The sequence below is a fragment of the Chionomys nivalis genome, chromosome 9 (assembly GCF_950005125.1).
Source record: "Chionomys nivalis chromosome 9, mChiNiv1.1, whole genome shotgun sequence".
Taxonomy (NCBI): domain Eukaryota; kingdom Metazoa; phylum Chordata; class Mammalia; order Rodentia; family Cricetidae; genus Chionomys; species Chionomys nivalis.
The window spans coordinates 32,072,487-32,098,833 of NC_080094.1; the positions used below are offsets into that span (position 1 = coordinate 32,072,487).

Consider the following 26,347-nt stretch of genomic DNA (forward strand, 5'->3'; position numbering starts at 1 on the left):
TTTCGCCAACACGAGATCTTGCGTACGTCACCGTCTGTCGCCATCTTGGATCCTGGCTGAGCAATAAATTCCCCGGGCCGCCGCGCGCGCTCCTTCTCGAGGCGCGCCTCTCCGGGAGAGGGCTCGGATCCCGCGTCCCCGTCCCGGCCTTGCGGTGCCGGTGTCCGCGTGGCGCGGAGCGAGGGTAGGCCCCCGCGTTGCTTCTTTGCCCGGCTCCAAGATGGACGGCGGCGGGGACGGGGGAGGCCGCTCTGGGGGAGCACGTGGCGTGCCGCTGGCCCGCGCCCGGGGCTGCTGGGATGGTGGCGGAGTCCAGCGGCCTCCAGCCGCCGTCCGGCAAGGAGGCCGGCGGAGGCGGGGCCGCGGCCGCCCCTGAAAGGCGCCCCGGCGGCGGCCCAGCCTCTTCTTTCCTCGCACAGCCAGACAGCCCCTGCTCGAGGCCCGCGTCGCCATGGCCGCGGTTCCCGAGTTGCTGGAGCAGCAGGATGAGGACCGCAGCAAGGTGAGGTCCTCCCTGCTTTGCTACCTCCCTAGGGCCGGAGCTCCCGCCGGCCTTCCTGGACTGCCTGTTCCTTCTCGGGGGTTCAGGCGGTCCTCGCAAGGGAAGCGCTTGCAAGACTCGGAGCTCCCCTCCACCCCATTCCCTTTATAAGTGTTTTCATGTGGGGGGTCTCAGTGCACCCTCATCCTCTGGCCAGGTGGGACCCCGATTCTTGAGTTCCTGGTGCAGAGTCGACAGATGCTCTGCCAGTCTTTTGAGTGTGGCTGATAACCTGGAGACCTTACCTTAGGAGCATGTTTCAAGATTCCTGAAACTCAACTCCTTGGTAATTGGAAAACGAATCGGAGGCTCGCTGGCGATTCCTACTCCGTTTTAAGAAAACGGCCTTTTCGTTTAAGCAAGTGGGAAAATTCCATCAAGAATCAGTAGCATGTTTCTTGCAACTTAAAAAAGCTATTTGTGGCCTTGTGGGAGTTGTAATTTTTAGTGAATCCTGTGTGTTAATCTAAGCCCCGGGCTGCAAATATCTTGAGGTCTGGTGCAATAAACGAAGGTTACTATGTAGGCAATTAAAGATCCCACTTAATTGGTCCTCTAAATTTGAATTTTGCACAAGTAAGTTATGAGTCACAATTTTGTGTGCAGAGTCGTCAGTATAGTTTTCCCAACACGAGTTTAAAAGGAATCTAAAGAACTATTAGGAGCTCTTAACATTTTAAGAATGCCTGTATTAGATTTTTTAAAAGTACTTGAGTGGACAAACTTTCTTATAGTAAGTAAATACCAGTCTGGAACACCAGTTGGATTGTTCCAACAACGGTGCTCTTGAAATAAGGGTCTGTATTGAAATAGGACTTTTTACGTGATGTTTTATTTCTTTTACTCTAGAAGAATTAGCAACTTTTCTCTCCCCTAGCATTTATAATAGGTACTGGGTGGGATTTTTATTTGTTTATTTATTTTTAAAAAATTTTTTTTTAGCCGTAAAAACATTTATTGAAGGGGAGAAAGGGAGAGAGAGAGAGGAGGAGGAGAGAGGCCAAGCCTACACCGGGAGAGAGCAAAAGAGACCTGGGTGGGATTTTGATGGCATTTTCTCGTTTTCTGATACCTGTGCCCTTGTAATTTGGAGTAGAATGAGCTGTGTAAGAAGACTTGATCGCCTCTGTATTAGTTACTAGTAGGTTTTAAAAATGAGTTCGCTGTCTCCCTGATCCAGCAAAATTGGAGATGATTAAGGGTTTAATGTGTGCGGGTACATATCTACAGTGGAGAAAATTACATAGCTTTTGCTTCCTTCCTGTTTGAGTTAGAGAAATAGAGGGAAGTTACTGCTTATAGCACGTGGTTTCGTTTTTTGTTATCTGACCTGTACTAGGCTGGCGGATCTGGTCTGGATGGCAGAAGTTACCCGAAGGAAATTTGGCAAGTGTCAAAATGGAACTGGAGTCCAAGTTGGGCAAATTTGTCAACTAATATATTTTACAATTTTATTTAAATGCACTAATTTAGCTTGTCATTTCCATGAAGGTGTAATTCTTGAAGTTGATCTAGTGACTAGTCCCTGGAATTAAAGTAATAATTAAAATAGCTGGAATGGTGGTGGGAAATGAACCCTGGGACTCAACCTCTACGTCTAAATGCCTTGCACCTTTTTTGTCAGGCTTCCAATTACTGAAAGTCATTAAGTACTTGACATCATACCAGATTCATTGTTTGTCTTGGTGGGGTCCGTCTAATTTAGGGTAGATAGGTGCAACAGCATTATTTGTGTTGGGTGTTGAGATTGTCCCTGGATAGTTCTTTGATTTTGAAAAACTTGAGATTTTTTTGACTAGATGGAAGTGGTGTTCCTAGCCTGAAATTCCAGCTTGCTGGGGCAGAAGGCTCACTTCAAGGCCAGCCTGGACTAGCTAGTGACACATCTCAAAAAAAAAAAACAAAAACAAAAACTGAAAGAGTATATCCCTTTAATTCCAGCGTTTAGGAGGCAGAGGCCAGAGGATCTCTGGAGACCAGCCTGGTAGATAATGGGGTTATGGCGAGACTATGTCTCAAGAACAAGAAAACTGAAAACAGAAAGTTAAGCCTATTTTAGCATTCAATTCTACAGCCATTTTTAAACTAGGGATTCTCCTTGTTAGAGGGCTGGGAATGTACCAGTGTAACTTGTCTGTCTTAACATGTGCAGTGCCCTGAATCCAATCCTTAGTGCCTATAATGACTTGACTGGAACTCTGTCTTAGAGCATTGGTTACATGGACTTAAGGAAAGGGTACCTGTGCTCCCACCTGCACTTGTGTTAACTGTGGTGGTTAGCATAGACAGCCTTGAACTTTGATCAGTACTGTAACTAATCTAAATTTATCAGTTTTGTGCAGTGAAGTTTTACGTTGCAGTCATAGGACTCAGGAAGTGTGGCTTCTCAAAGCTGCCTACGCCTTAGTTCTGGATCAGCAACTGGCACATGGTATCTTAGTGTCCCATTTGTGAGCGATTCAGCTGGTTATGATGTATTCAAGTTTTGGCTGTATAAAGTAGCCTGCCAGCTTTTAGGTGATTTTCTGGGTTTGGCTTAAGTATGATCTAAGTGCTTATTTGACAAGATTTTATAAGTGACTGGCATCTGATCTAGAACCTTAATTTTAACACGGGCTTTCTGTCATTGTTTTGGGAGCCTGTCTTTTTCATAGTTCATAGCTGATAGTTTCACTGGAGATGACAGTGGCCGCCTCTCTTAATCTGTAAACATTGTCAGATGTCCTTTGGCATTGAGCAAATGTACCCTTAGTTGAAAATCATGAGGTTAAATCAGCTTTCTAAAATGGTGTCATGGGTGGGGTGAAGTTTGCCAGTTTACTGCAAGGGTTTAGATCTGTGGTTAATGGATTGTGAAAGGAAATAACATGCTACATTCAACTTGGATTGGTGAATGTTTAAAGCCTTTTCCAGATATTATCAGGAACTTTATCAAAGGTGATAAAGGGTGGGCTTCTTCAAGTTTGCCTTTAGTTTAGCGTTAACAATAAATAGTACAGCTGTGTTGCCAGTGCTGAGGTTCCCTTGCTACTGCACTCACAAAACCTTGTCCCTGAGAGACAGTACCCGCAATCCTAACACACTATTCAGAAGCTTAACCTGCAGGATCAGGGTATAGGTCAGCATAGGCTGCCTAGTGGACTAGTAGCACGCACATACTTTTTAAAAAATTATTCTGTTTGGACATTATGTTGTGTTACAAACCTGAATGTCATAAGTTAGTCAAGTATTCGAAAATGTAGTGTGGTTACAATCTTGTTGATACCTTAATTGTGGTTTTTGAAAGAGTGTTTCTCAGGGGCTGTATAACAGCCCTGGCTGTCCTGGAACTGGTTTGAGACTAGGCTGACCTCAGACTCACAGAGATCTGCCCGCCTCTGTTTTCAGAGTGCTGGGATATTAATTTTTGTAATCTGAAGGGAACTAACTACAGGGCAGACATTCTGTGGTAAACTTACTTCAGTAATACATAATTGAGACATTTTTCTGTATGGTCTAACTTTCCAAAAGTGATTTCATTGCCAACACATACCCTCCCGTTTTTTAATTTTTCAGTTTGTGTGGACATAGTGGAAGTCAGGACACTTGTGGGAGTTTGTCCCCCCCATCCTGGGGTCTGTATGTTCAGGTTGGCCACAGGTGCCTTCTTGCTGGGTCCAGCACCTATTTTCTAGTAAGCCATTGAAGATCCATCTTTTAGGGATCTAAAAGGAGGGAAGTGGAATCTTTCGCAATTATTTGATAATTGTTCAGATAGCTAAGATCCCTTGATGTGACCTAAGGTAGCAATTTGCCATAATATTCTGACTAGTATCTGGGCTTGCAGCCTTGTGAAATGATGATTATGTTTATCCATTCGCTGAGTACGCTGCACTGACCTTCTTCCCAGTCTCAGTTCCTGTTCTGGGAACTTGGGGCTGAGTAGGCTCCAAATGCCCTGCTGTCTGCGGTGTTCTACTGTGGATTGCTTGTGTTGGTAGACTACTACTGGTAAGAATGGCTAGTGTCAGCAGGGATGGGTCTCTGGATTCCATCTCACCAAGATGAGTGGTGCAAATCTGATCACTTCCTGCAGCCCTTCTAGTTCACGTTCATAAGTTATTTTTTACATTTGCGTGAATGTGTACTTCCCACTTGCAGAGGTAAGAGGAAAATGGTCTGACTAGCTGAGAGAGTATAGTGCTTATGGATGCTTCAGTTGCTTTTTGTGCACAGTACCACATGTATTGACAGAACACATACTCAGATGAATTGCATGAATTTAGCTATCTTCGGAATAGGAGTAAACGGTAGGATTGATATTTGATTCAGTTAACACAAAAATTTGAATTTAGGACTGTTATGTATATGTATGGTTTTCTGCATTGGAAATGGGAATTAGAAAAATTGTTTATATAAGAACAAGTAGTTTTCTTTTGTGCTACATTTTTTTTGTAATGATTAAATGAAAATGGAAATAATAGGGAATGACATTGTGTATGACTAGGCCCCTTTCCTTCCCCCAAGGTTGTTTTGAGTAGCCCTGGCGCTGTATGACTTCTTAACACTTTACAAAAGCTGGGCTAGGTTGACAAAGCATTTTGATTGTATGGCACTGGTCTAAAGGAGAGCTTGCAAGTACTTTGACAACCTAAGCAGTTGGTTACCATGTCTCATTTTTGTTTCTCTTGTGTTCTGAGGTTTTGAAGTCATGTCTTAAACATTCTAGCTACTTGGAACCAGCTGGCATCCTGCCACAGCCTTGTAAGTGCTGAGACAACCCTTTTTAAGCTTTACTAGCAGTATTTTAATCCTTAGAGGCCGCAGGTCTCTTCTTGAGTTCAAGGTCTACATAGCAGGTACCAGGCCTTCCTCAAAGATATTTAACAATGCTTCTTTACTCTGGTGAAGTGGGTAAATATACTTGCTGGGGGATAGATGTGGTAGGGGAATATTAAGTTTGTGTGAGAGTGGATATTGCTTTAAATTTGCTCTACAAATATTTTAAAGGGTCTCAGCAAGAGGTAACTATAATAAAAATCTGGCTTGCCCAAGGTTGGATTTGGTTCTGAAGCATGTTACCACCATGGTTACCTTCCCTCTTATGATTTAAATGAATTTTCCCCTCTATCCCTAAGGCATTTGTCTCAAATTAGGCACATAGTTGACCAATACTGTGAAGTAATAGGCAGTACTTTCATGCTTCAAGATCCAGGGAAAGGGGCTGAGTCAGCCTGGAATAGGCCTTGCTTTCAGAAGCTAAGTTCCCAGCATTCATGTCTAACAAAACCTACAGCACCGGGCATGAAAAACCTTGTTTCTAAAGCATGCTTACCATCTTTGAGAGGTTAATCGGAGTCATCTAAGACATTCCTCCAAAATAAGGCTATTGGTATTGCCCTTGGTTGTTCCAGGGGTAGAAGGTAAGTCATTACTACTGAAGACACAGGGCCCAGAGATCCTCTGAGCTGGAACTGACCTGATAAGAAAGACCTTTGAGTTTTTATGGTACAAAGAGGTTCTCTGCAAGTTTCCAAAAGGGAGAAGCAGGCCGGGCGGTGGTGGCGCACGCCTTTAATCCCAGCACTTGGGAGGCAGAGGCAGGTGGATCTCTGTGAGTTCGAGACCAGCCTGGTCTACAAGAGCTAGCTCCAGGACAGGCTCCAAAACCACAGAGAAACCCTGTCTCGAAAAACCAAAAAAAAAAAAAAAAAAAAAAAAAGAGAAGCAATCAACATTCCTGCCTACCTATTCTATTGTGCCTATGAAGCATGACTGCCTAAACATGACCTGAACAAACTAATTTTATGTTGGGGGTTACCCAACATGAGAAACTGAGTATTAGTTAGCATTAGTAAGGTTGAGAACCACTGAATAGCACACTAACTCTAGTAACCTGGATTATGTGACTTAAAAATAAGGGAATGAGCCAGGCAGTGGTGGCTCATGCCTTTAATCCCAGTTCCTGGGAAGCAGAGACTGGCTGATCCTGAGTTCAAGGCCAGACTGATCTACATAGTTACTCAACAGGGCAGTTAGGGCCCCACAGAGAGCCTGTCTCAAAGGAAGAAAAAGAATTAGGATGTGATTATTCAGAAGTATGGACATTGTTGCTGAGTTCAAGAAAATACACTCTAGAGAAGTGTCCCAAAGATAGGCTGCCCTGTGTACTAGTACTGCCATTTCTGAAACCTGGCTTTTGGTTTTATTCCTATCGTAAGCCCACCTGACCATAACGGTCATGAAAGCTGAAATGACAGCTTGCCTTTGCAGTTTATATGTTGATAATTTTTGGAGGCTGTGTCTCCTTAATACCGTAGAAAAGGAAGGTTGCTTATCAGAAGTATCAGAATTAAGCAAAGTTATGATTTAAAAATTCCCTTGAACTTCAGGCTTTCAAGTGTGTTCAGCCTCTTGACATATACTCTGGTTATAGAAGAAAACTCATGTTCTATTAGTAAGCTTATTCTGTAGTCTGTTGTAAGAGTGCCTATTTTTTAGCTGTGGACTCTGCAGGGATCTCAAATGGGCATGTAGGAAACTGAGCAGAGTGCATTGGGCAAACTGGTGCTTATGCTAAGGTGTCAGATATTTTTGGTATGGTGGTATGGTAGTATTTGTATAAATTTCGTTTTTTCGAGACAGGGTTTCTCTATCCCTGGCCTGGAACTCACCCTTTAGACATGCTTGCCTTGAACTCAACAGAGGTCCACCTGCCTCTGCCTTCCGAGTGCTGGGATTAAAGCATGTGCTACTACTACTGCTGGGCAGTTAAGTGTATTTCTGAGTGCCTGATTTTTTTCTTTTTTTTTGGAAAATGTTTTCTAAAACTATTATTTCATATGGTATATGTTGAACATATTCATACACACCAGCTTCTTCTGTAACCACCTTCCCTTATCCAACTTTGAGATTTTTTTCTCTTCCCGAATCAAGTCCAGTTTGTATGACCCAGTTTGATCTTAGGAGTGGGACGTGCCAACTCAGCTTCAGGGATATGAAGAAGAAAAACAGCTGGGTTGAGCTGGGTTTGCTTTTATTGGGGTCATTTGTTTTGGTGGTGCTAGAGTTTCAGTTCCTAGATTTATATAGAGGCCTTTCTACCCAGGATCCTCTTGCCTGAGAGTGACATCTCAGACTGTGCCAGTCTGAGCTAGTGTAGACCCTTTTTTACTTGGTAATGAAGGGATGGGAACAAGGTCTCATCATGTAGCTCTGGCTGTCCACTATGTAGACCAGGTGTCTTGAACTCAAAGATACCTGTGAGTGCTAGGATTAAAGGTGTGCACCACCATGTCCTGTTACTCTAGACCTTATAGATCTTTGGATGGTCTGGCCTGTGGGCAGCCTGCCGTTGGTCACATCATTAAAGAACACTTGCTGGCTTTCCCTCTCCCAGTGGGAAATAACTCTCTGAAACTCTGTGAACTAAACATGTGACTGGTCATTAAAATGTATTTCAGCTCAGATCCGTGTCTGTGGACCTGAATGTTGACCCTTCGCTTCAGATTGACATACCTGATGCTCTCAGTGAGAGAGATAAGGTCAAATTTACAGTGCACACCAAGGTAAGTGATAAAATAACCTCAGTAGTAACTTCTACTATTATAGGTTGCCTTTTCAGATGAATGTGGAAAGAGATTTCTTGAGCTGAAATGGTTATTGTTTTTAGGGGTAGTTAGCAAACTTGTGAGAACTTGAGCTTCTGTCTTGCCTGTGGAGCTTCTGTCTTGCACGTGTTGTGCTTCTTTCTGTTGGTTCCTTCCTGCTGGGGTGGAGCCCTTAACAAGCAGGTGTGTAGTACAACCACTTCCACAGCGTTAACTCCCTTTTGCTTTTCATTTGCATATGAAGTAAATCATTTGCATATGAAGTAAATCACTGGCGTGAAAAGGAAGCCAAGGACAATTTCCAGAGCCTTAGTAAATCGTGGTAGAGACAATGATACTTTGATGTTCTGTTTGCGACTGGGGCAAGGTTCAGTGTAAAGTTAACTTCCTACAACTGAACTTTTATTACACAGCAAGCTTCTAAACGTCTTGTGCAGAGTATTTCCTAGAGATAAGACTGTTAAGCTACCTAGGTTTGTGATATTGATTGTGATGCTCCCATAGTGAAGCCTAGGGAATGAATCTTTATCTAATGGTGGGTTACCACTTTTTCTCTTTACAGACCACGCTGCCCACATTTCAGAGCCCAGAGTTTTCTGTTACAAGGCAGCATGAAGATTTCGTGTGGCTACATGACACTCTTACTGAAACAACAGATTATGCCGGGCTTATTGTGAGTTCATTTTAGTGAAAAATCACATTATTTAACTTTTACCTTGCTTTTTATTTAAAGAGACTATGTACTTTGCAGTGGTTTGTAAAAATTTTATTTTCTCTGACTATTTTTGTCCATTAACTGTTGACAACGTTTAAAATCTGTGACTAGTACAGGAGCAGTGAGCCTACAGGTCTATGCTTGTTATATAAGGCAGAGTCTTAACTTTATTTTTGGTTTTTCTCGTCTGTCTTATTTGAGACAAGGTTTCTCTGTAGCTTTGGAGCCTCTCCTGGAACTAGCTCTTGTAGGCCAGGCTGACCTCAAACTCACAGAGATCCGTCTGTCTCTGCCTCCAAAGTGTGGTAATTAAAGGCATGCTTCTTCTGTCTTTTTTAACAATTTATTTTAAAATCTGTGTATTTGTGTCTGTGAGTGTGGATGTCTCCTTCTCAGCTACCCCAGGCACCAGTAGGATTAATACTCAGGACATCTTGAGTTTAGTATATGGTAAAATTCCTGAGTGGTACTTAGAGTGACAGAGACAGTTGGCAGAGCTCGTGGCTAGATTTTAAATGGTTTAAAATGTACATCCTGTCCAGCTGAGCAGAAGGAAGAGTGTACCATTAGTGATTTCTCTCTTGTTTTTTGATATGGGATCTCAGCCCAAGATGACCTGTAGCTCTTGAGTTCTGTCTCTCTGTTCCTGGGTGCTATACACCATAGCTGTCTGTAATTTCTTACATTGAATCATTACTTACTTGATTTTTGTTCAGGAATGTTGATTTAAAAATAATTAAACTTGGTTTTGTGATGTGGAGGATCAAACACTAGGTAGGAAGCTCTACCTGAGTTAGATCTCCAGCACCAAAGTGATAATCTTCAGAAATGGGAATTCTTTTGGGTGTATGGAAACCTCGTTCTTGATGATTAGTCATCGTTAGCATTGATTGTACTTGTTCTAAGCTGACAATGAAGAAGTGTATGTGTACTGTGGTGTTCTCCCACTTGTCTAAAACTGAAAAGATGGTAGTATTCAACGCTCTCTGTGAGGAGGTTTTGAGATAGTTTTTCTGTGTAGCCTTGACTGTCCTAGAATTACCTCTGTTGACCAGGTTGGCCTCGAGCACAGATCCGCATGCCTCTGCTTCAACAATGCTGGGATTAAGGTCTGCCACTATGCCCAGCTATGATAATTCCTTTTTGAAAGGTCAGAACGAATTATGTTTGCAGATTTTCCCCCCACCCACACACTCCATTGAGGTGGCCATCTTCATTGGCAGTACTGATGAGATCACAGCTACCATATATATAGCCACTGGGATAAAATTACTTGTCTCTGCTATAGATCCCTCCTGCTCCTACAAAGCCAGACTTTGATGGCCCTCGAGAGAAGATGCAGAAACTGGGAGAAGGGGAAGGATCTATGACAAAAGAAGAATTTGCCAAGATGAAGCAAGAACTGGAAGCGTAAGTGAATTTTCTTACTCTGTCCTGTCAGAAGCACACAGGAACCAAGTGACAAAGACCTAGTGTTAAAAATAGAGACCATATTTTGTATATTTTGACATGTTAGATAGTGTGCTTCTGGAACTTGGCTGTAGAAGGTAGCTAATGCTGTCGCAGGGTTTTGAATGACCACATAGGTGCCTTCAAAGTGTAGGCCAGGGCCACAGATTATTAACACCTTAAAAGTTTGCACACAAACCAGCTAGTTATGAGACAGCAAATTGCATGTAAGCTTGGGGTCTCAGACTGCAGCAAATTCAGTTACCGTTTGCAGCACTTTTTAACCTTCATTGGTTTATTCTACTACTTCCAAAATGGCAGCTACCATATTAACTAGCTTCTGAGCTGAGTTAGAGTGTTTAGGTCAGTCTAGTTGCAGTGTTTTCTTTAGTGATCATGAACAGAAGAGTGGAGTTAAGGAGTGAGCTGTATTGGGCAGGACTTGAGCAATGCCAATTGAATTCTTTATGCACATGTTTTTTCAGTGAGTATCTTGCTGTCTTTAAGAAGACTGTGTCTTCCCATGAAGTTTTTCTTCAGCGACTTTCTTCTCACCCTGTTCTCAGTAAAGACCGCAACTTTCATGTTTTCCTGGAATATGATCAGGATGTAAGGCAATTTTTCCATTTCCATAGTTGGAATTGTAAAATATGAGCTTCTTGAGTTTAAATTTATCTGTAAAGAAGAGGGTAGAGAAACAATGCTTTCTCTTCTGCTTAGGTCCATATATAGCTCACTTTGAAAAAAAAAACACTGCAAGAACACCCTCCCCAGACTAGTTTCCTTCCTTCTGAAGTCTGCTTTTTCATGTATATTAAGCAAGCCCTGATTTATGCAACCTTTAATCTTAGCAGATTTCTGTGAGTTGGAGGCTCAGTGAGTCTCTATATAGTAAGTTCTAAGAGAGCTGGAGCTGCATAGTGAGATGTCTCAAAGGGGAAAAACATCTTTATCTTTAAATTCTTGAAACCTGATATCAATGGTACCTCCATGATTCAGAAATGTTAGGTTAGCTTTTTAGAATATGGTTGTCTGTGTTTGTTATTAGCCACTCAGTGTTGTAGATTTAATGGTTTGAGGAAGGACTAAAGTACCTATGCTAGTAAACATGTTTCTTGTGTGATTACTAAGATATGCTAGCAGAAACAGATGCCATATCAAACTTCTTTTGGAATTTCCTTCCTTTAGCTAAGTGTTAGGCGGAAAAATACCAAAGAGATGTTTGGTGGCTTTTTTAAAAGTGTGGTGAAGAGTGCTGATGAAGTCCTTTTTTCTGGAGTGAAGGTAAGAAGCTTGGGCTGTTTCAGAAAATTGTTGGTCTCATGGGAATAGATGGTTTTCTTTGGAGAAGGGGATTGTTTATAAGACAGGCATTTTAGGTAGTGGGGGGCCGTTCCCTCCCCGTTTTGGATTTCTCAAGACAGGGTTTCTCTGTAGCCCTGGCTGTACTGTACCAGCCTGGTCTCGATGCAGGCTCTTATCTGCTAGTCTCTGTCTCCTAAGTGCTGGGGTTAAAGGTATGGGTCACCATGCCTGGTAACTTTCATTTACTTCCTCAGAATACCCTTTCTCCAACATGAACTTTTTCATCCTTGGATCCAGTTTTGGAAAGATGTAGGTTACTTGATGGAAAAAGAAAATAAGCTGTAGCAGAACAGGGTGTCACAGCGCTAACTATGAACCTCGCATTGAGGTAGAAGCCAAACTGTGACATAGCATGACCCTGACTGAAAAAAAACAAGTATTAGGTATGTAGCTCTGTGGTCCTGCAGTCCTCAGATCCACAGAGTATGCTGGTGCCAGCTTAGCTGGACACAAATAAGGAGTGGTTCGCGCTTTCTCTTGAGACAAGAACTCAACTTTGCAACCTCGAATGGTCTTGGTCCTCCTGCCTTTTCCTCAAAAGGTGTTTGCTACCAGACCTTGTGGGAACTAAATTTTAAATCTTACATATACTAGATTTTATGTACTTAGTACAAGAGGACGTGTTTACTGATGTTGCTATATGCTGAAATTACTGTTTTTGGATGTTGTCAAGATTAAAGTTAACATTTTACTTTTATTTGTGGAATGGATAGAGCTCCCAGAAGATAATGAAAAAAAGTTCTATTCTTGTTCATGGATGCCTTATTTCTTCACACTGAGTGCCTTCCTGCTCTTTGTAAACAGTGATTTTGACAGCTATTGTCTGGTATCTGGTTTTGCCTCTCCAGGGATTGATAAGGGAGCTTTGGGCACAGGTGCTAAGAGAAAGGAAAGATTGGAAATGGAGTTCAAATCAAAAACAAGACAAAAACATGGACACAAAGTTACACGAATACGCATGGTATTAAGGCTAGGTGTCAGTGTCCCCGACAACTGCACAAGAATGCTTGGTGTGGCCATTCGCACAGCGCTCTGCTAGTGCAGCCGGTTACACTTGACTTGTCGTCAAAGTCTCCTGGTAACATAGTGTGTACAGGTTGAACTTAACGATTGTTAGTAACCATTTTGTTTAGATTGGAGTCCAAGCTAGGCTCGTGTTTTCTCTATTCTTGATATTTTTGCTTAAGTTTCTCCTTCCTTTTTAGGAGGTGGATGACTTCTTTGAACAAGAGAAGAACTTCCTTATTAACTATTACAACAGGATCAAGGATTCCTGTGCTAAAGCTGACAAAATGACCAGATCTCATAAAAGTAAATACCTTTACCCACTTGGCCACTTACTGCTCTGTATGTGTTCTTCTCAGATAACAAGATCTGTGCTTGTTTCTCCAGGTGTCGCTGATGACTACATCCATACTGCAGCCTGCTTGCACAGCTTGGCCTTAGAAGAACCCACAGTCATCAAAAAGTAAGTCTGTAGTTCAAGCAAAGTGCTTCCCTCGCTTATGCAAGGCCCTTACTTAGTTCAACCCATAGATTTTTACTTTTCCCTGAGTGAGGCACAACGAAAAGGGTGAGTAAAGACACATTAAAAACCCAATAATTAGTGCTGGTTTTCAGTTCTGTCCTGGAACATAATCTAATCAAATGTAATTTTTAGCATCCAAGATCCAAGTCTTAAATGCACTTTTCTTTGAATGGTTACTCTCTGGCCTCTTGATGCTTCGTTCTTTTTGCTGGGTGTTGGCCTTAACATTTTCAGGAGACCTGATGAAAATTTTGACCTTGGTCACATCTTAGACTTTTATCAGTCCTGGGATTTTCAGATTTTTCCTTATACACTTCTTTCTGACTTGGAAATTTGAGACATCTGAGATGAGTGCTTGGGGGATGGTTCTCAGTAGCTATGGAGCCATTCCTGGAACTCACTCTGTAGACCAGGCTAGCCTTGAATTTACAGAAATCTGCCTACCAAATGCTGGTACTAAAGGCATGTGACACCACCATTCAGCTAACCTTATAAATATTGTGATTTTAAGAGATGTTAACTCTTAAGAGATCATAGAGAACTGTGACCTTCTGTATGTTTTCAGGTACCTATTGAAGATTGCAGAGCTATTTGAAAAACTGAGGGTAAGTTTTGAGTTGGTCTTGGTAATATTTAGTTAAGGTCCCTAGATTTGATTTCTTCCTGGGTGGTAACTGGTGACCTTTACTTGTTTAAATTAGAAGGTGGAAGGTCGAGTCTCATCAGATGAAGATTTAAAACTGACAGAACTCCTCCGATACTACATGCTCAACATAGAGGCTGCAAAGGTAAAGTTTAGCCCATTAATTAGCAGTGCTATTATATTGCCCAATCGAAATTTAATGCTTAAGATAGTTCCTTTGGGCCTCAAAAGAATGTTGCTTTATATTGGGGTGCGTGTGTGCATAATCCTGAGAGTAACTTCATGGGTTTTTTTTTTCCTTCTGTGTTATGCATTTTACCCTCTTAAGCAGATCCTCTTACTGACCTAGGACTTACACAAGTAGGTTTCAAGGATATTAGACACATGGTTTTATTTTAAATTAGGTGGCTCCTGGTGCTGCTGATTTCCAGAAATGGGATTTGAGGGGCAGGGTGTTCCTCTCTGGGTTGTGACTCAGAGGCATTCTCCTTAACTCTGCAGCAAATATGCTTGTTTGATATATAAGTGCTTCCTTTTTTGATACAACTTCAGTTTTTTGTTCAACTCGAAGGAAGTTTCATCAGGGTTTTTCTTGTGTATTAGGATTATGAATGTTGGGAATTGGGCACACTCATTTTGGAGGTGGAGCCCCTTAGCACCCTTCTGGTGCTGAGGATCAACCCTAGAGGTATTCTTGGCAAATACTATACCAATAAACTATATCTTCAGTACCTTGTGACATTTTGAGATTATGTTGGATAAAGGGGCTAGAGAGATGTCAGGTGTACCTCCCACTCTAGGGATCTGATAACTCCAGACTTGCATGCAAATGCGTATAGCTACAAAAATAAAATCTTAATGCTAGAGAAATGGGCTACAGTCTCCGCTTTTGTTATTTCAATGTGTTGGTACTCTTTAGTCTACCTTTGTATGTGTCTAGACATTTCATTTTTGGGTACATAATATTTTTCTTTTGTTTGCTGAACATTATGTCATAGCTATAATTTTCTTTCCAGGATCTGCTATACAGACGTACAAAAGCCCTAATTGACTATGAGAATTCGAATAAAGCTTTGGACAAAGCCCGGTTAAAAAGTAAAGATGTCAAGTTGGCTGAGACTCACCAGCAGGAATGCTGCCAGAAATTTGAACAGCTTTCTGAATCTGCAAAAGAAGGTTGAGCATTTCTTCTGTACTCAGTTTTTATTTGGAAGCATATTAACAAATTATGCAGAAGTAGTAGCTCCTCCCTACAGGGCTGGAATGCAGTTCTGGTGGACTATCTCCCTAGCATTTGTGAGGCTATGGGCTTGTCCCCGCAATAAAAGAAAGGTGAATTTTAGTGCTGAAGGAAATTCAACTGTTCTTGTTAGGTTGGGGAGGCTGGAGAGAGTTGGCTCAGTAGAGAGTACTTGCTGCTCTTACAGAGTTCCAGAAACTCTCTGTATCTTGCGGGCATAGGAAACAAAGCCTCGGTGTAAATAAATACTAGAGTGTATCTTACGATAGGACAGTGAGCTTGAGTCGTCCTTATCCCTCAAGTTTTCATAAGGAAGGTCTGGAATCTTACCAAGGTGGAGGAATGGATTACTCCAAATTTGGGCAGTTCTGGGCTGCCAGTTCTCTAACCAAGGCATGTTTATAGCTTACATGCCAGCAGTGTGTGCTATAAGAAAGTGCTGGAGGTCATTTGAAAAGGGTTTTAAGTGGAAAAATTGATCTTTATAGCTTGGTAATTTTTAATTCTTTATTCCTGCAGAACTGATAAACTTCAAACGGAAAAGAGTGGCAGCATTTAGAAAGAACCTAATCGAAATGTCTGAACTGGAAATAAAGCATGCCAGGGTGAGTTCTTTAACCCTGTGTGTTAGGGACTTGCTAATAGATTGACTTGAGGTTTAGAGTAGTTTTTCTTGCCTCCCTCTCAGACCTGACAGGCCACTTTCTCAAGATCTTGTGATTTTTGTTAGTAAAGCTCTTCAGAACCTGTGTGGTGGTATAAACCTTAAGAGGCTACTATCGGCAAGAGAATTTCAAGTTTGAGGGAGACTTGGACATAGTGAGATGCTGCCATTCAGTTACACATACCAAAGGGGCATTTTAGTGTTTGAGTTTGTTTTTGAGGCTTGAAACTTTGTAGCCTTAGCAGCTAGTGTGAACTCAGAGATCCCCTTACCTCTGAAGTGTTGGGACCAAAAGTAAAAACTAAAAATGTATTGTTATATGGTATGTACTTAGTGGTAGCTTGGCAGAGAAACTGAGTGACATGTGCTTAATCCTGCACATGAGCCATGGGTTAAAGAGTTTTGATCCTATATTTAAATCACAATCGAGTTTGGGTGGGCTCCGTAGATCACTGCCCTAGAAATAATGAAGGGCATAGATGTGGTCCCTGCTAACAGCAACAATCCTTACTGGGGTTTTATCAAGTCCTTTTTTTTTTCTTCTGATTTTGGCTTTAACAGAACAAGGTACAAGTTTGGTTGGGGCGTGGCAAGAGGAGTGGCCACTAACTTCATGGACTGGAGGAAAGCGCCAGCCCAGTTGGGCTACTCCCAGTTCAGAATTCATGAGGAAAACTGGGTTTATTTCATTCACTTTCATGAACACACCTTTTTTTTTCCCTAGAACAATGTCTCCCTCTTGCAGAGCTGCATTGACTTATTCAAGAACAACTGACCCGTTTTTACTCTGAAGACACCAGTGTGAAAGCCAACATCACTTGTATTTAAATCATTACTGCAAAAGAAATAGCTTTGACTAGTTTAAAAATCATGTGAATAAATATTTTGATTTCTAAAAATCTTAACATTTAACCATGTTGGTTTAAAAATATTTCCATTGCATGTTACTTGGACATAACTAATCGTTTTTTCTTATGCATTTAATACCTCAAAGTAGGTAGAATCTAACAGATTCTCCTATAGATTGTCAGGAATTACTAATAAATGGTATGGAGATGTGTGCCTTCTGGAAATGAGAAGCAATAGCTTGGCCTGTGTCTGTCTTGGCATTTCCTGTGCCCTACAGACACGGCAGGTGCCAGTTACAGCAAATAAATGCTTGTGGGCAGGTGGCAGGTGCCTGCTTCTTTAATTGGGTAGCTTTTGCTCCCTCTTGTCAAGATCACTTTAGATGCTTGTACAGTAACATGCAAGATCTCATTTGTCTTTATATATCCTTTACAGCTCCATTTTTGTGACTGGGATATAAATGCTTGAGGGAAAAGGAGAATCTAGGGTTCTGGCGCTCCCTGATGGTGGGTCATGTGTGTTTGTGCTTTGGATGTTTTTATAGAAAGTATATAATAAAATAATTCATGTTATTATATGGAGTGTTCTTGCAGAAAACAAGACTAGAATGTGTCTTAAGAGTGCTATTGTCGGGGCTGGAGAGATGGCTCAGAGGTTAAGAGCATTGCCTGCTCTTCCAAAGGTCCTGAGTTCAATTCCCAGCAACCACATGGTGGCTCACAACCATCTGTAATGAGGTCTGGTGCCCTCTTCTGGCCTGCAGGCATAGACACAGACAGAATATTGTATACATAATAAATAAATAAATATAAAAAAAAAGAGTGCTATTGTCATCTCCACAGGTAGAAAAGCTTCATTATATGCTCAGTCTTGTAATCCTTACCTGTCTTCTCTAGGGATAGAGTCCAGGGCTTTAAGCCCAGGACTATGCCACTGACTAAGCAATGTTTCTGCTCCCGTGGTTTTTTTTTTTGTTTTTTTTTGTTTTTTTTTTGAACAAGATTTGGCCTTGAATTCAGGATTCAAGCCAAGAGTACAGAGAGGTGGGCTTAGACTATTCCTTGAGAACTGTTCCCTTGTGGACATGCATATGTGAGGATTTTTTTTTTTTATTCTGAGAGACTGTCCTGTAATTCAGACTGGTCTCAGAGTTGTTAGGTGGTCTTCTGATCCTCTCTACCTCCTGAGTGCTGGGATTGTAGACTAACTGAAGCTCCTCCCAAAGCAGTAAAAGGAAGTGGTTTTTTGTGGCGGGCCACTTGAGAGTCCAATCCAGAATACTGTGGAAGTTCCCAGACTGCCCAGTTTGTCCAAACTCCAATGAGAAGATTGTAAAGCCGAGGTCAGGAAGTTGAGGGGGGAATGAAGTGTGCAGTACATCAGGCAGCTCTGAACTGCCTGTATCCTAGTTCTAGATTAGATTCCTGGTCTTCCATGGCAACTACATGCTTACATTAGGCGGCTTCACACACAAATTTAAAAGGGTGAGTTGCCTTGCTCCACTCAGTGAGCATGAGTTCCACATTAGTCTTGCCTATTGTTGTATATTGGAGGTTCATTTTGAGTTACCTGTAAAGGTTGATATCCATTAGAGGGTATTTTGAGCATAGAAAGAATCAAGTGTCTTGCATATTCAATTTTTTTCCTATAGGCGGCAGGCAAAGTCCAGTTACCGTCTTGACCTGCAAATGTGATTAAAATGTCAATCATAATAGGAAGAGAAATGCGCAATCACCTGACCTCTCCAATAGTACAGGGTGCCAGTTATAACCAGACTAGTGAGCCTGAGGTTCCTAGTCAGGAGCCTTCCTTACTGAGGCCCTTGTGTTCTGGAACTCAGTTTTTGCCCATTGTGTTTGGAAGTAATAGGGCTTTAAAGCCAAGCCATGTGACCTGTCTGGAAATGAGTTCCAGGGACATTCTCATCTCTGCCCAGTGTACCTCAGTGCATGCGAGGGATTTGTCAAGGTTGGTTTCGCAGTGCGTTTGCCGCAGATTTGCTTAACCTTTGCCATTGGTCAACCATGAGAGTGCATATTTGATTGGAGCAGTATAAAAGCAGAAAGACCTGTTTCACTGTAGTCAAGTATTTCCAGGTTTCTTTCCTCTCCATACACACATCTTGGGTGGAAATGGGCCATGATACTAGCATACTTGTGGATGTTTCCAGCTGTTCTATCAGGATATAATAAAGGGCATTTTAGGGAGAAGGGTGTCTCTAGAGGCGTGGGAAACTGAACTTTATTGTGTGGGCCAGGGAAGTCGCCAGGCTTGCATCCCATTGCGTTCCGCCCACTCTCAGTGCTCCTTTAAGTTTCTTGGTTTGCTGGGCAGTGTTGGCATACACCTGGTGGATCTGAGTTCAGGGCTAGCCTAATCTACATAGAAAAGCTTTGTTTTTTGGGTATTTAGTTTTGAGAAAAGGTCTCTGATAGCCCTGGTTGATGGCTTTTCAGTTTTTGCCCATGTGTCGTAAATTCATCTGGTGAACGAAACAGTGCTGTTTTGGGGGTTTGCAGTATGCGGGGGGAAGTTCAGTCTTCCACCTCACATGCTTTGAAGATAATATGGACAGGTGGCTGCTTATTGGGGCTGTTGACTGAGGTCAAAACTGCAAATGAAACTGTCTGGCTGGTCAGGCTGGTTGTCAGCCACCCAGGCCCAAAACTCAAGGTAATTCTTGGCATAGTTCTTATGAATTGTACTTCATACCCGTACCCTGAGTATTAACTCAGGGAGAATCCTGCAAAGCAGTTTACTGCTTTACTGGAGAGGGAACACCAGGCTAGAGCTAGCTTTTTCAAGTCCAGCTGTAGTCACCGCAGGACCTAGGCTCCTTGGATTTGTTGGTAGTATCAGGATCCCAACTGGGATGGTGGGCAGAAAATCTGGCGAGAACAGAGAGGATGTCTGAAAAGTTTCCCATAGAGACAGGGAAGGGGCCAATGAGTGCAGACTGAAATGACCACGTGGTGATGGGGTGAAGCAGATTTTGGCCTGTTCTTTGATGCTGGAGAAGACTGCAGGTTTGCAATGGATTCCAGAAGGCCTCTGTGCTTTAAGTCTGCTTGGTGTCTGCCAGGCTCTGTGACTATTTTCTTTTCTTTTTTTTTTTTTTTTAAATATTTATTTATTTATTTATTATTATACAATTTTCTGTCTGTGTGTATGCCTGTAGGCCAGAAGAGGGCACCAGACCCCATTACAGATGGTTGTAAGCCACCATGTGGTTGCTGGGAATTGAACTCAGGACCTTTGGAAGAACAGGCAATGCTCTTATCCTCTGAGCCATCTCTGCAGCCCCTCTGTGACTATTTTCATACCCTGAAAAGTGTCACAGCAGGAGGAGTGAAAGAGGGCTGAGGGTACTGCTACCTAGAAGGGTCCTTGTTGGGAAGTGGATGGTACCAACAACTTGGCTGGAGTCATATTTTAGCTTAGCCTGAATCATGTCCCATATAGTATTTGGCATTGGTTTTTGATCTGAGATTTAAATTTTTACTGGAAAGCGTGTATTTTTTTTATTTGATTCTGGCAATTCCATACTGAGGACCTGAAAGGTAGCTAATGCAATTGAGGAGCAAAATTTCATCTTTAATTTATTTGCATTTTAATTTGGGGCTGCGTGTATACTGCACATGTGTGTGCGCGTTCACATTCATGAGCATTCATTCACATGTTCGTGTGTATACTGGGGATTAGAAACCCAGAACCTTATGCTTATTGAGCATATGCCCAACCATTGAGATAGATTCCCAGCCCCAGGTCCGGGCACACTTAACTGAAGCCCCTCACTGGGTGACACGGACTAACTGCTCCTCTCAGGCCTGTCTGGCTTCCGTCCAGACGGTCTTGTCAGAATGAAACAGTGCCAGCTTCATGCACCTGGTGCTCAGCGGCTTCTTAGCAAGTGTAATTGGAAGTCCTCAGTCCCCTCCTTTCTCGTTGCTCCACCCACACTCCTTTTTTGCCAGTCTCAGGTTCCTAAGATCCCTCGTGCATCAGGGCCTCCACTCCAATCCTTACCACCCTTAAAGATCTGGGTGTCAGTGGTAGAGGGGAACAGCCTAAGTGTTTATAATTTGGTCTGTTTGAGACAGTTTTCACTTTGTAGCCCACGCAGGCTTTCACTTCCCAGTGCTGGGGTTACAGATGGGCAGTATGTCTGGTGGGTTGGTGTGCATGTTCTTGTGAGCTAAGGTCAGGGCATTTCTTGAAGGGAGCAGCAGGAAATGGCCTCCACAGGTGTGTGAATTTGCTGGCCCTAGGTTTTGCCCTCTCTTCTTATTGCCTTCAAATTGTGGTTTAGCATTTATTTCTTTACAGACTAGGATTCCTTTGTGTACTAAGTGTTCATGCCATCTAGAATTACAGTGGTCCTGTCACTCCTCTCCCTGACACCAGTGAGCCATGTGGAACCTGTCCTTTTCCATATTCTAAGTACAAAGAGTGTTGGTGTGTGAAGGGTCTGGTCCCTACTTGATGAGAGGCACTTGGAACATTGGTCCTATCTCAGGTGAGAATGTAGGTGTCTGTCTCATTGAAGGAGCTGTGAACTCAAAAGGGAAGTAATCCATTGGAAGCTCAGTCATGAAGAGCACTGCCTGTTCTTCCAGAGGACCTGAGTTTGGATTCCTAGCACCTACAGATCCAGACCCTTTTCTGGTCTCTGGACACCAGGCACCAAGCATGTATGTGAAGCACAAACATACATGCAGGCAAAACACTAGTACGCAAATAAAAAGGCTGTGGCTGCCACCCCATCAATGCTTGATGGTGGAGATGTCCGTATTATACTGTCATTGAATGCATGCCAAAGCCAGAAAATGCACAGATGAGATGTGAAAGTGGAGGAAATCTGTCTGCAGAATTAGTCCAATAATGTACCCTCCAACAGAAAAAGTGGGGGTTTTATTCTGGGAGCCTGTATATAGTCATGTGAAGATGGGCCTGTTTATGAGCGTGCTCACAAGCTGACACCTTAACTGTGAGAGAGAGGATCATGGAGCACAATTACTTCAGTTAGTAAAGTGTCTTGTAAGCATGAGGACCCGAGTTCAGTCCCCAGAACCCATTTAATAAGCCAAGATCTGGAAACAAATACTACATGTTTTCTCTCAAGGAAAGGTGATGAGGGGAGAGTTTGGTTAAGTTTTTTAATGAAAATCCTCTAATGCAAAATTCAGTATTTTGTCTAATTCATCTATACGTAGTGATTATAAAGTTAGAGGGTGGAGGATGCAGTGGTAGAATGCTTAGCATGCTTGAGGCCAAGGCTCAGCCTCCAGGGACACCCTCACAAAGTATGGTCTGAAGCAGGCAAAGGTGATTGAAAGCAAGGAAACGGAAAGCCGTAGTGACTGCATGTGTGTGCGTAAGGCAGACTTCATGACTGCATAGGGCATGCCTTTAGGAAATTGGGGGTTGGAGTTTGGGGCTTTTGAGGTCAAAATATCCCTTGCTAGATTTATACGCACCCCCAGAGGTAGGTGGTTTCAACTGCTTTTGCTGTACAAGGCTACCTCCAAATTCTAGATGACAGTGGAAGCAATGGTTACCGGGGTGACCGCACATCTGAGGTCTGAAGTGGGCCTAGGCTGGGTTAGCTGACTCAGGTGTTGGCCTGTTTGAAGGGATACCCCCCTCCATTCTCCCACAGGTTATCTCCTCTGTTCCCAGTCCCTACCTTTCTGGTGGTGTACCCTGTCCCAGGTCTGTGGCCATGTGAGGGATATCTCAGAGCTGCAGAGAGTAGAGTTGGTCAGTGTGGTGGGTGCTGCTGGGGCCAGGTTGTTCTTCCTGTTGTCCTGGCTATGCAAGGCCACATAGAAGTTGACAGTCCTGAGCCTCTCACAATTTGGGGAAGTACAGAAATTTCTGTCCCCTCTGCACTCCGGCCTCCTCTTCTAGGCCCTCTGCTAATTGAACCTAAAAACTTCCTATTCAAAAAGGTGTTTGGGAAACAGCTGGGGTGTACATTGAACATAGAGATTGTGTGGGGACTCTCAAGAATGTGCCTTCTATCTAGCCTGGGGCCTCTGAGAACCCTGAGCCTAGACATTCTCAAGAAGCATGGTGTGTGGATGGAGGGGCACCCTCACTGCTGGCCTTTTTACCATGGAACACACACACATACACCTCAAGATTCTGGATCCCACACCCTTGCCCAGCAGTGGAGGAGCACCTGGAGGCCTGGCTCCAAATCCTCAGGAACTGTAGTGTCATCCCAAGGCACTGAAGGCTTCAGTAAGAGAGGTCCCTGGGGAGGGCAGCTTGGGCTCTCCTGGAACTCCCTTCACAGGATCCATTCCCTTCTGGCAGGCTAATTTTCATTTTGTCAATATTTCTCTTCTGGCCTTAAACAGCTTGATGTTTGTGTAAAGGGCAGGGGTAGACATGGCTGCCCTTCCTTGTCTAGCACCTGCTTCCTGCTTGGTATTTTGGGGTGGGGCAGGAGCTATCTACTCTGCAGGGAGTCTTCAAAGCAAGTCTGCCTTTCCTAGCCTGTCACTAGGGCTGAATGCCTTGGGAGACCAGATCTTGGCTGGAACAAGGCTAGCCTTGAACTTGTAGAGCTCTACATGCTATTAGATTGTTTCTTAAAGTAAAATTTTGATTTTTCTAAAGATATTTGTGCAGTGTTTTGCCTGCGTGTTTATCTGCACGTCAGAAGAGGACACCAGGTATCATTATAGATGGCTGTGAGCCACCATGTGGTTGCTGGGAATTCAGGACCTCTGGAAGAACAGGCAATGCTCTTAACCGCTGAGCTATCTCTTCCAGCCCCTAAAATAAAAATTTTAAGTTCTTTTAAAATTTTTATTTTGTTTTTTTGAGAAAGGGTTTCTCTGTATAGCTTAAGGTGGTTCACACCTTTAATCCCAGCACTTGGGAGGCAGAGGCAGACGTATCTGTGAGTTCAAGGCCAGCCTGGTCTACAAGAGCTAGTTCCAGGACAGGCACCAAAGCTATACAGAGAAACCCTGTCTCGAAAAACCAAAAAAAAAAAAAAGGTGTGAACCACCACCCTGCTACAGGAAAACCTCTTGAGTGCTAAGCCAGCCCTCCAGCCCCATACTGACCCTTACCTTTTTATTTTGAGACTAAGCCATGCTAGTTTGCCCTTGTCTGCTCAGAGCTGATATTAAAGGTGAACTATCATTCCTGGCTAAAATAAATTTATGATTTGCTATCAGCAAATGTTTATATATCCATGTTAAAGATTTTGTCCTGATTTTATATGTACGTGTATGTTCGTGAATTTGTATACAGAAGTGCGCTGTCTGTGGAGGCTAAAAGTGGGCATCAGATCCTCTGGAGCTGGAGTTACAGGTGGTTGTAGACGAAGACAGCTCTTTCATTCCTGGCCACCCAAATCTGAATAATCACACAGAAACTATATTAATTATAACACTGTTTGGCCAATAACTTAGGCATAGTATTAACCCATTTCTGTTAATCTGTGTATGACCACAAGGCTGTGGCCTACCAGTTAGGTTCCAGCATGTTCTTTGGCAGCTACATGGTGTCTCCCTGACTCCGCCTACTCTATATCTCTTCCAGCCTGGTTATATTTTACCCTGCCATAGGCCAATAAAACTGATACATTTATAGAAAGACATCCCACATAACTTGATGTGGGTGCTGGTAACTAAACTTGAAAAAACAATACCCCTCTTAGTCTCTGAGCCACCCACCTCCGTACCCCCACTTACACCTATTTTACAAACTTGTAGAGGTTCTCAGAATATTCCTAACAGCCCCAGAGACACTACTGGCTGCAGCACAGGCTCTGGGTCCAAATTCGAACAAGCTGTAGAGGCTGCAGCCAGGGACATTTACAGCAGATGTGCACACCATCTTCTGGCGAGTCAGCCTGGACGTGGGCCTGACCCTAGAATGGAGTCACGGATGCTGTTGACAAATGAGTGACAGGCCCCAACCAAACCCCAGCATCTTCTGCTCCATCTATTCAGCTGGGATTTGGCGAGTCTGCCTCTTCCAAAGCTCAGGGAGTGATTTTAAAGAGAAAATGCTTGAGCCCTGACCTCTTCTCTCCCACATTCAAAATATTTTGAGCTCTATTGCCCTGGTGTCAGACACCGTTCAACACAAACAGTGAGACACTGCTGGAAAACTGGGCCACCGTTGCTGGCTTTTCTCCCTCGTTTCTGTTAAATTTGAACTTTGGGGGAAAATAGTAAAGGAAGTAGCAGGAAGGCTGGAGATGCAGCTCACTTGTAGAACACTTGCCTGGTATGCACAGTACCCTAGGTTCTCTCCCTGCTACACAGAAAACAAGTGAAAAGTTGCAAGAATTTGGGGCTGGAGGGATGGTTCAGAGGTTGGGAGTGCAGGAAACGGGTCTATTTCCAGCACCCACACGGTGATTCACAACTGCCTGTAGCTCCAGCTACATGGAGGCCTCCATGGCACCTGACCACAAATTGTACATATGCACATAAATAACTAAGATTCTTTTTTTAAAATTTATTTATTATGTGTACAGTATTCTGTCTGTGTGTATGCCTGCTGGCCAGAAAAGGGCACCAGACCTCATTACAGATGGTTGTGAGCCCACCATGTGGTTGCTGGGAATTGAACTCAGGACCTTTGGAAGAGCAGGCAATGCTCTTAACCGCTGAGCCGTCTCTCCAGCCCCTAAAATCTTTTTAAATAGGAAATAGCCAGGTGTGGTGGCACACGCCTTTAATCCCAGCACTTAGGAGGCAGAGGCAGGCAGATCTCTGATTTCGAGGTCAGCCTGGTCTACAGATTGAATTTACGTCCCAAAGAAGAGCTGTCATGTCTTTAGCAATGTATTTAACCAAATATTAACATATCTCAGTGTGACCTCATGGATATGAGTTTTATCCTATAGGTCACAGCGTGATTGCTGTCATTTAGTTTCTTGTTCATATTCCTTCAGCCCCAGCCATTGGAAACCTTTCCCCTGGAGCTTCTGCATCCTTTCTACAAACCCCATCTTTCTCTGATTCCATGCGATGCCCTAGGGTTGGCTACAAATGTTGTTTAGTTCATTTTGAGATAATTCTTTCCAGGCTACAGATCGTATCACTCGACAGCGAATGATGTTCTGCCTCAAAGCTGCTCAGCACATCTGTTAGCTGCTTGGTGTATTGGGCTGGGTCTTTGAAAGTCAGAGACCGAAGTTATGGGTCTGTAGGGAGCCATTAAACTAGGCAGGAGCCAGGGCTCCACCTCTGAGTTACGTGCCCAGTTTCCATGTTTTATTGCGTATGTCCCTCTTAAAGTCTACATAGTATTGTGGGTGGGAAAGCTCCCGAATACCCACTCAGAACTGTGGCTCATGGCTCCTGCCTGCATACAGAACAGTGCCGAGATTTCACCCAAACTGTGACAACTCAGGTGCAACCACCTTATATGGGAGGGGGAGGGGTTCACGGGGAATTGAAACAGGACAGAGGGCAGCTGATGAGAATGTGTGATCCAGTGCATTGTCACCATGAGCCATAGAATTCAGACTCATTGTTGAGCTCTGGGAGACATGCAGATGGCTTTTCTGACCGGCCTGCCCTTGGGAGTCTGGGAGTCTGTTTTACAGCTCCTCTTGGTCCCTGGCTGGTGTCTTTCTGGAGTATGCTGAATCTTCCCTCCCTGTGAGCATGAAGGCAAAGTTGTGCACTGGCCAGGAAGGGTCTGCAGCATACTGGGGAGGCCCTGACAGTTCTACTACAGACTCCTATTTTACAAACCAAGAAACAGAAGTTCTGAGAAGCTAA

General features: G+C 43.2%; 1 protein-coding gene and 1 non-coding gene across 3 annotated transcripts; both read left to right on the plus strand.

The window, feature by feature from the left end:
* Window positions 1-44: 44 nt before the first annotated feature.
* On the plus strand, window positions 45-17,171 carry Snx5 (sorting nexin 5). Of its 2 annotated transcripts, XM_057781637.1 has the most exons (14): window positions 45-184; window positions 420-502; window positions 7,984-8,088; window positions 8,693-8,803; window positions 10,134-10,255; window positions 10,780-10,903; window positions 11,483-11,578; window positions 12,865-12,970; window positions 13,052-13,127; window positions 13,753-13,792; window positions 13,889-13,975; window positions 14,847-15,006; window positions 15,590-15,675; window positions 16,459-17,171. In XM_057781637.1, exons 2-14 carry the CDS (start codon window positions 452-454, stop codon window positions 16,507-16,509), a joined length of 1,215 nt encoding a protein of 404 aa, XP_057637620.1. In that variant the 5' UTR covers window positions 45-184; window positions 420-451; the 3' UTR covers window positions 16,510-17,171. The 2 variants fall into 2 exon arrangements, with proteins under 2 accessions (XP_057637620.1, XP_057637619.1); XM_057781636.1 differs by lacking the exon at window positions 45-184 and having other exon boundaries at window positions 219-502; window positions 16,459-17,170.
* LOC130882179 (small nucleolar RNA SNORD17) lies at window positions 4,372-4,607 on the plus strand. Its single transcript, XR_009057808.1, has one exon. It is a non-coding gene; the product is annotated as a small nucleolar RNA SNORD17 (small nucleolar RNA).
* Window positions 17,172-26,347: the final 9,176 nt, after the last annotated feature.

What these genes read in the sequence shown, in the direction of transcription:
- Snx5 (XM_057781637.1), top strand. Translation starts at nt 452, where the DNA reads ATGGCCGCGGTTCCCGAGTTGCTGGAGCAGCAGGATGAGGACCGCAGC. An exon ending in ATGAAGCAAGAACTGGAAGC is followed by an intron (nt 10,256 to 10,779) that starts GTAAGTGAATTT and finishes ATGTTTTTTCAG; the next exon opens with TGAGTATCTTGCTGTCTTTA. An exon ending in AGCTATTTGAAAAACTGAGG is followed by an intron (nt 13,793 to 13,888) that starts GTAAGTTTTGAG and finishes TGTTTAAATTAG; the next exon opens with AAGGTGGAAGGTCGAGTCTC.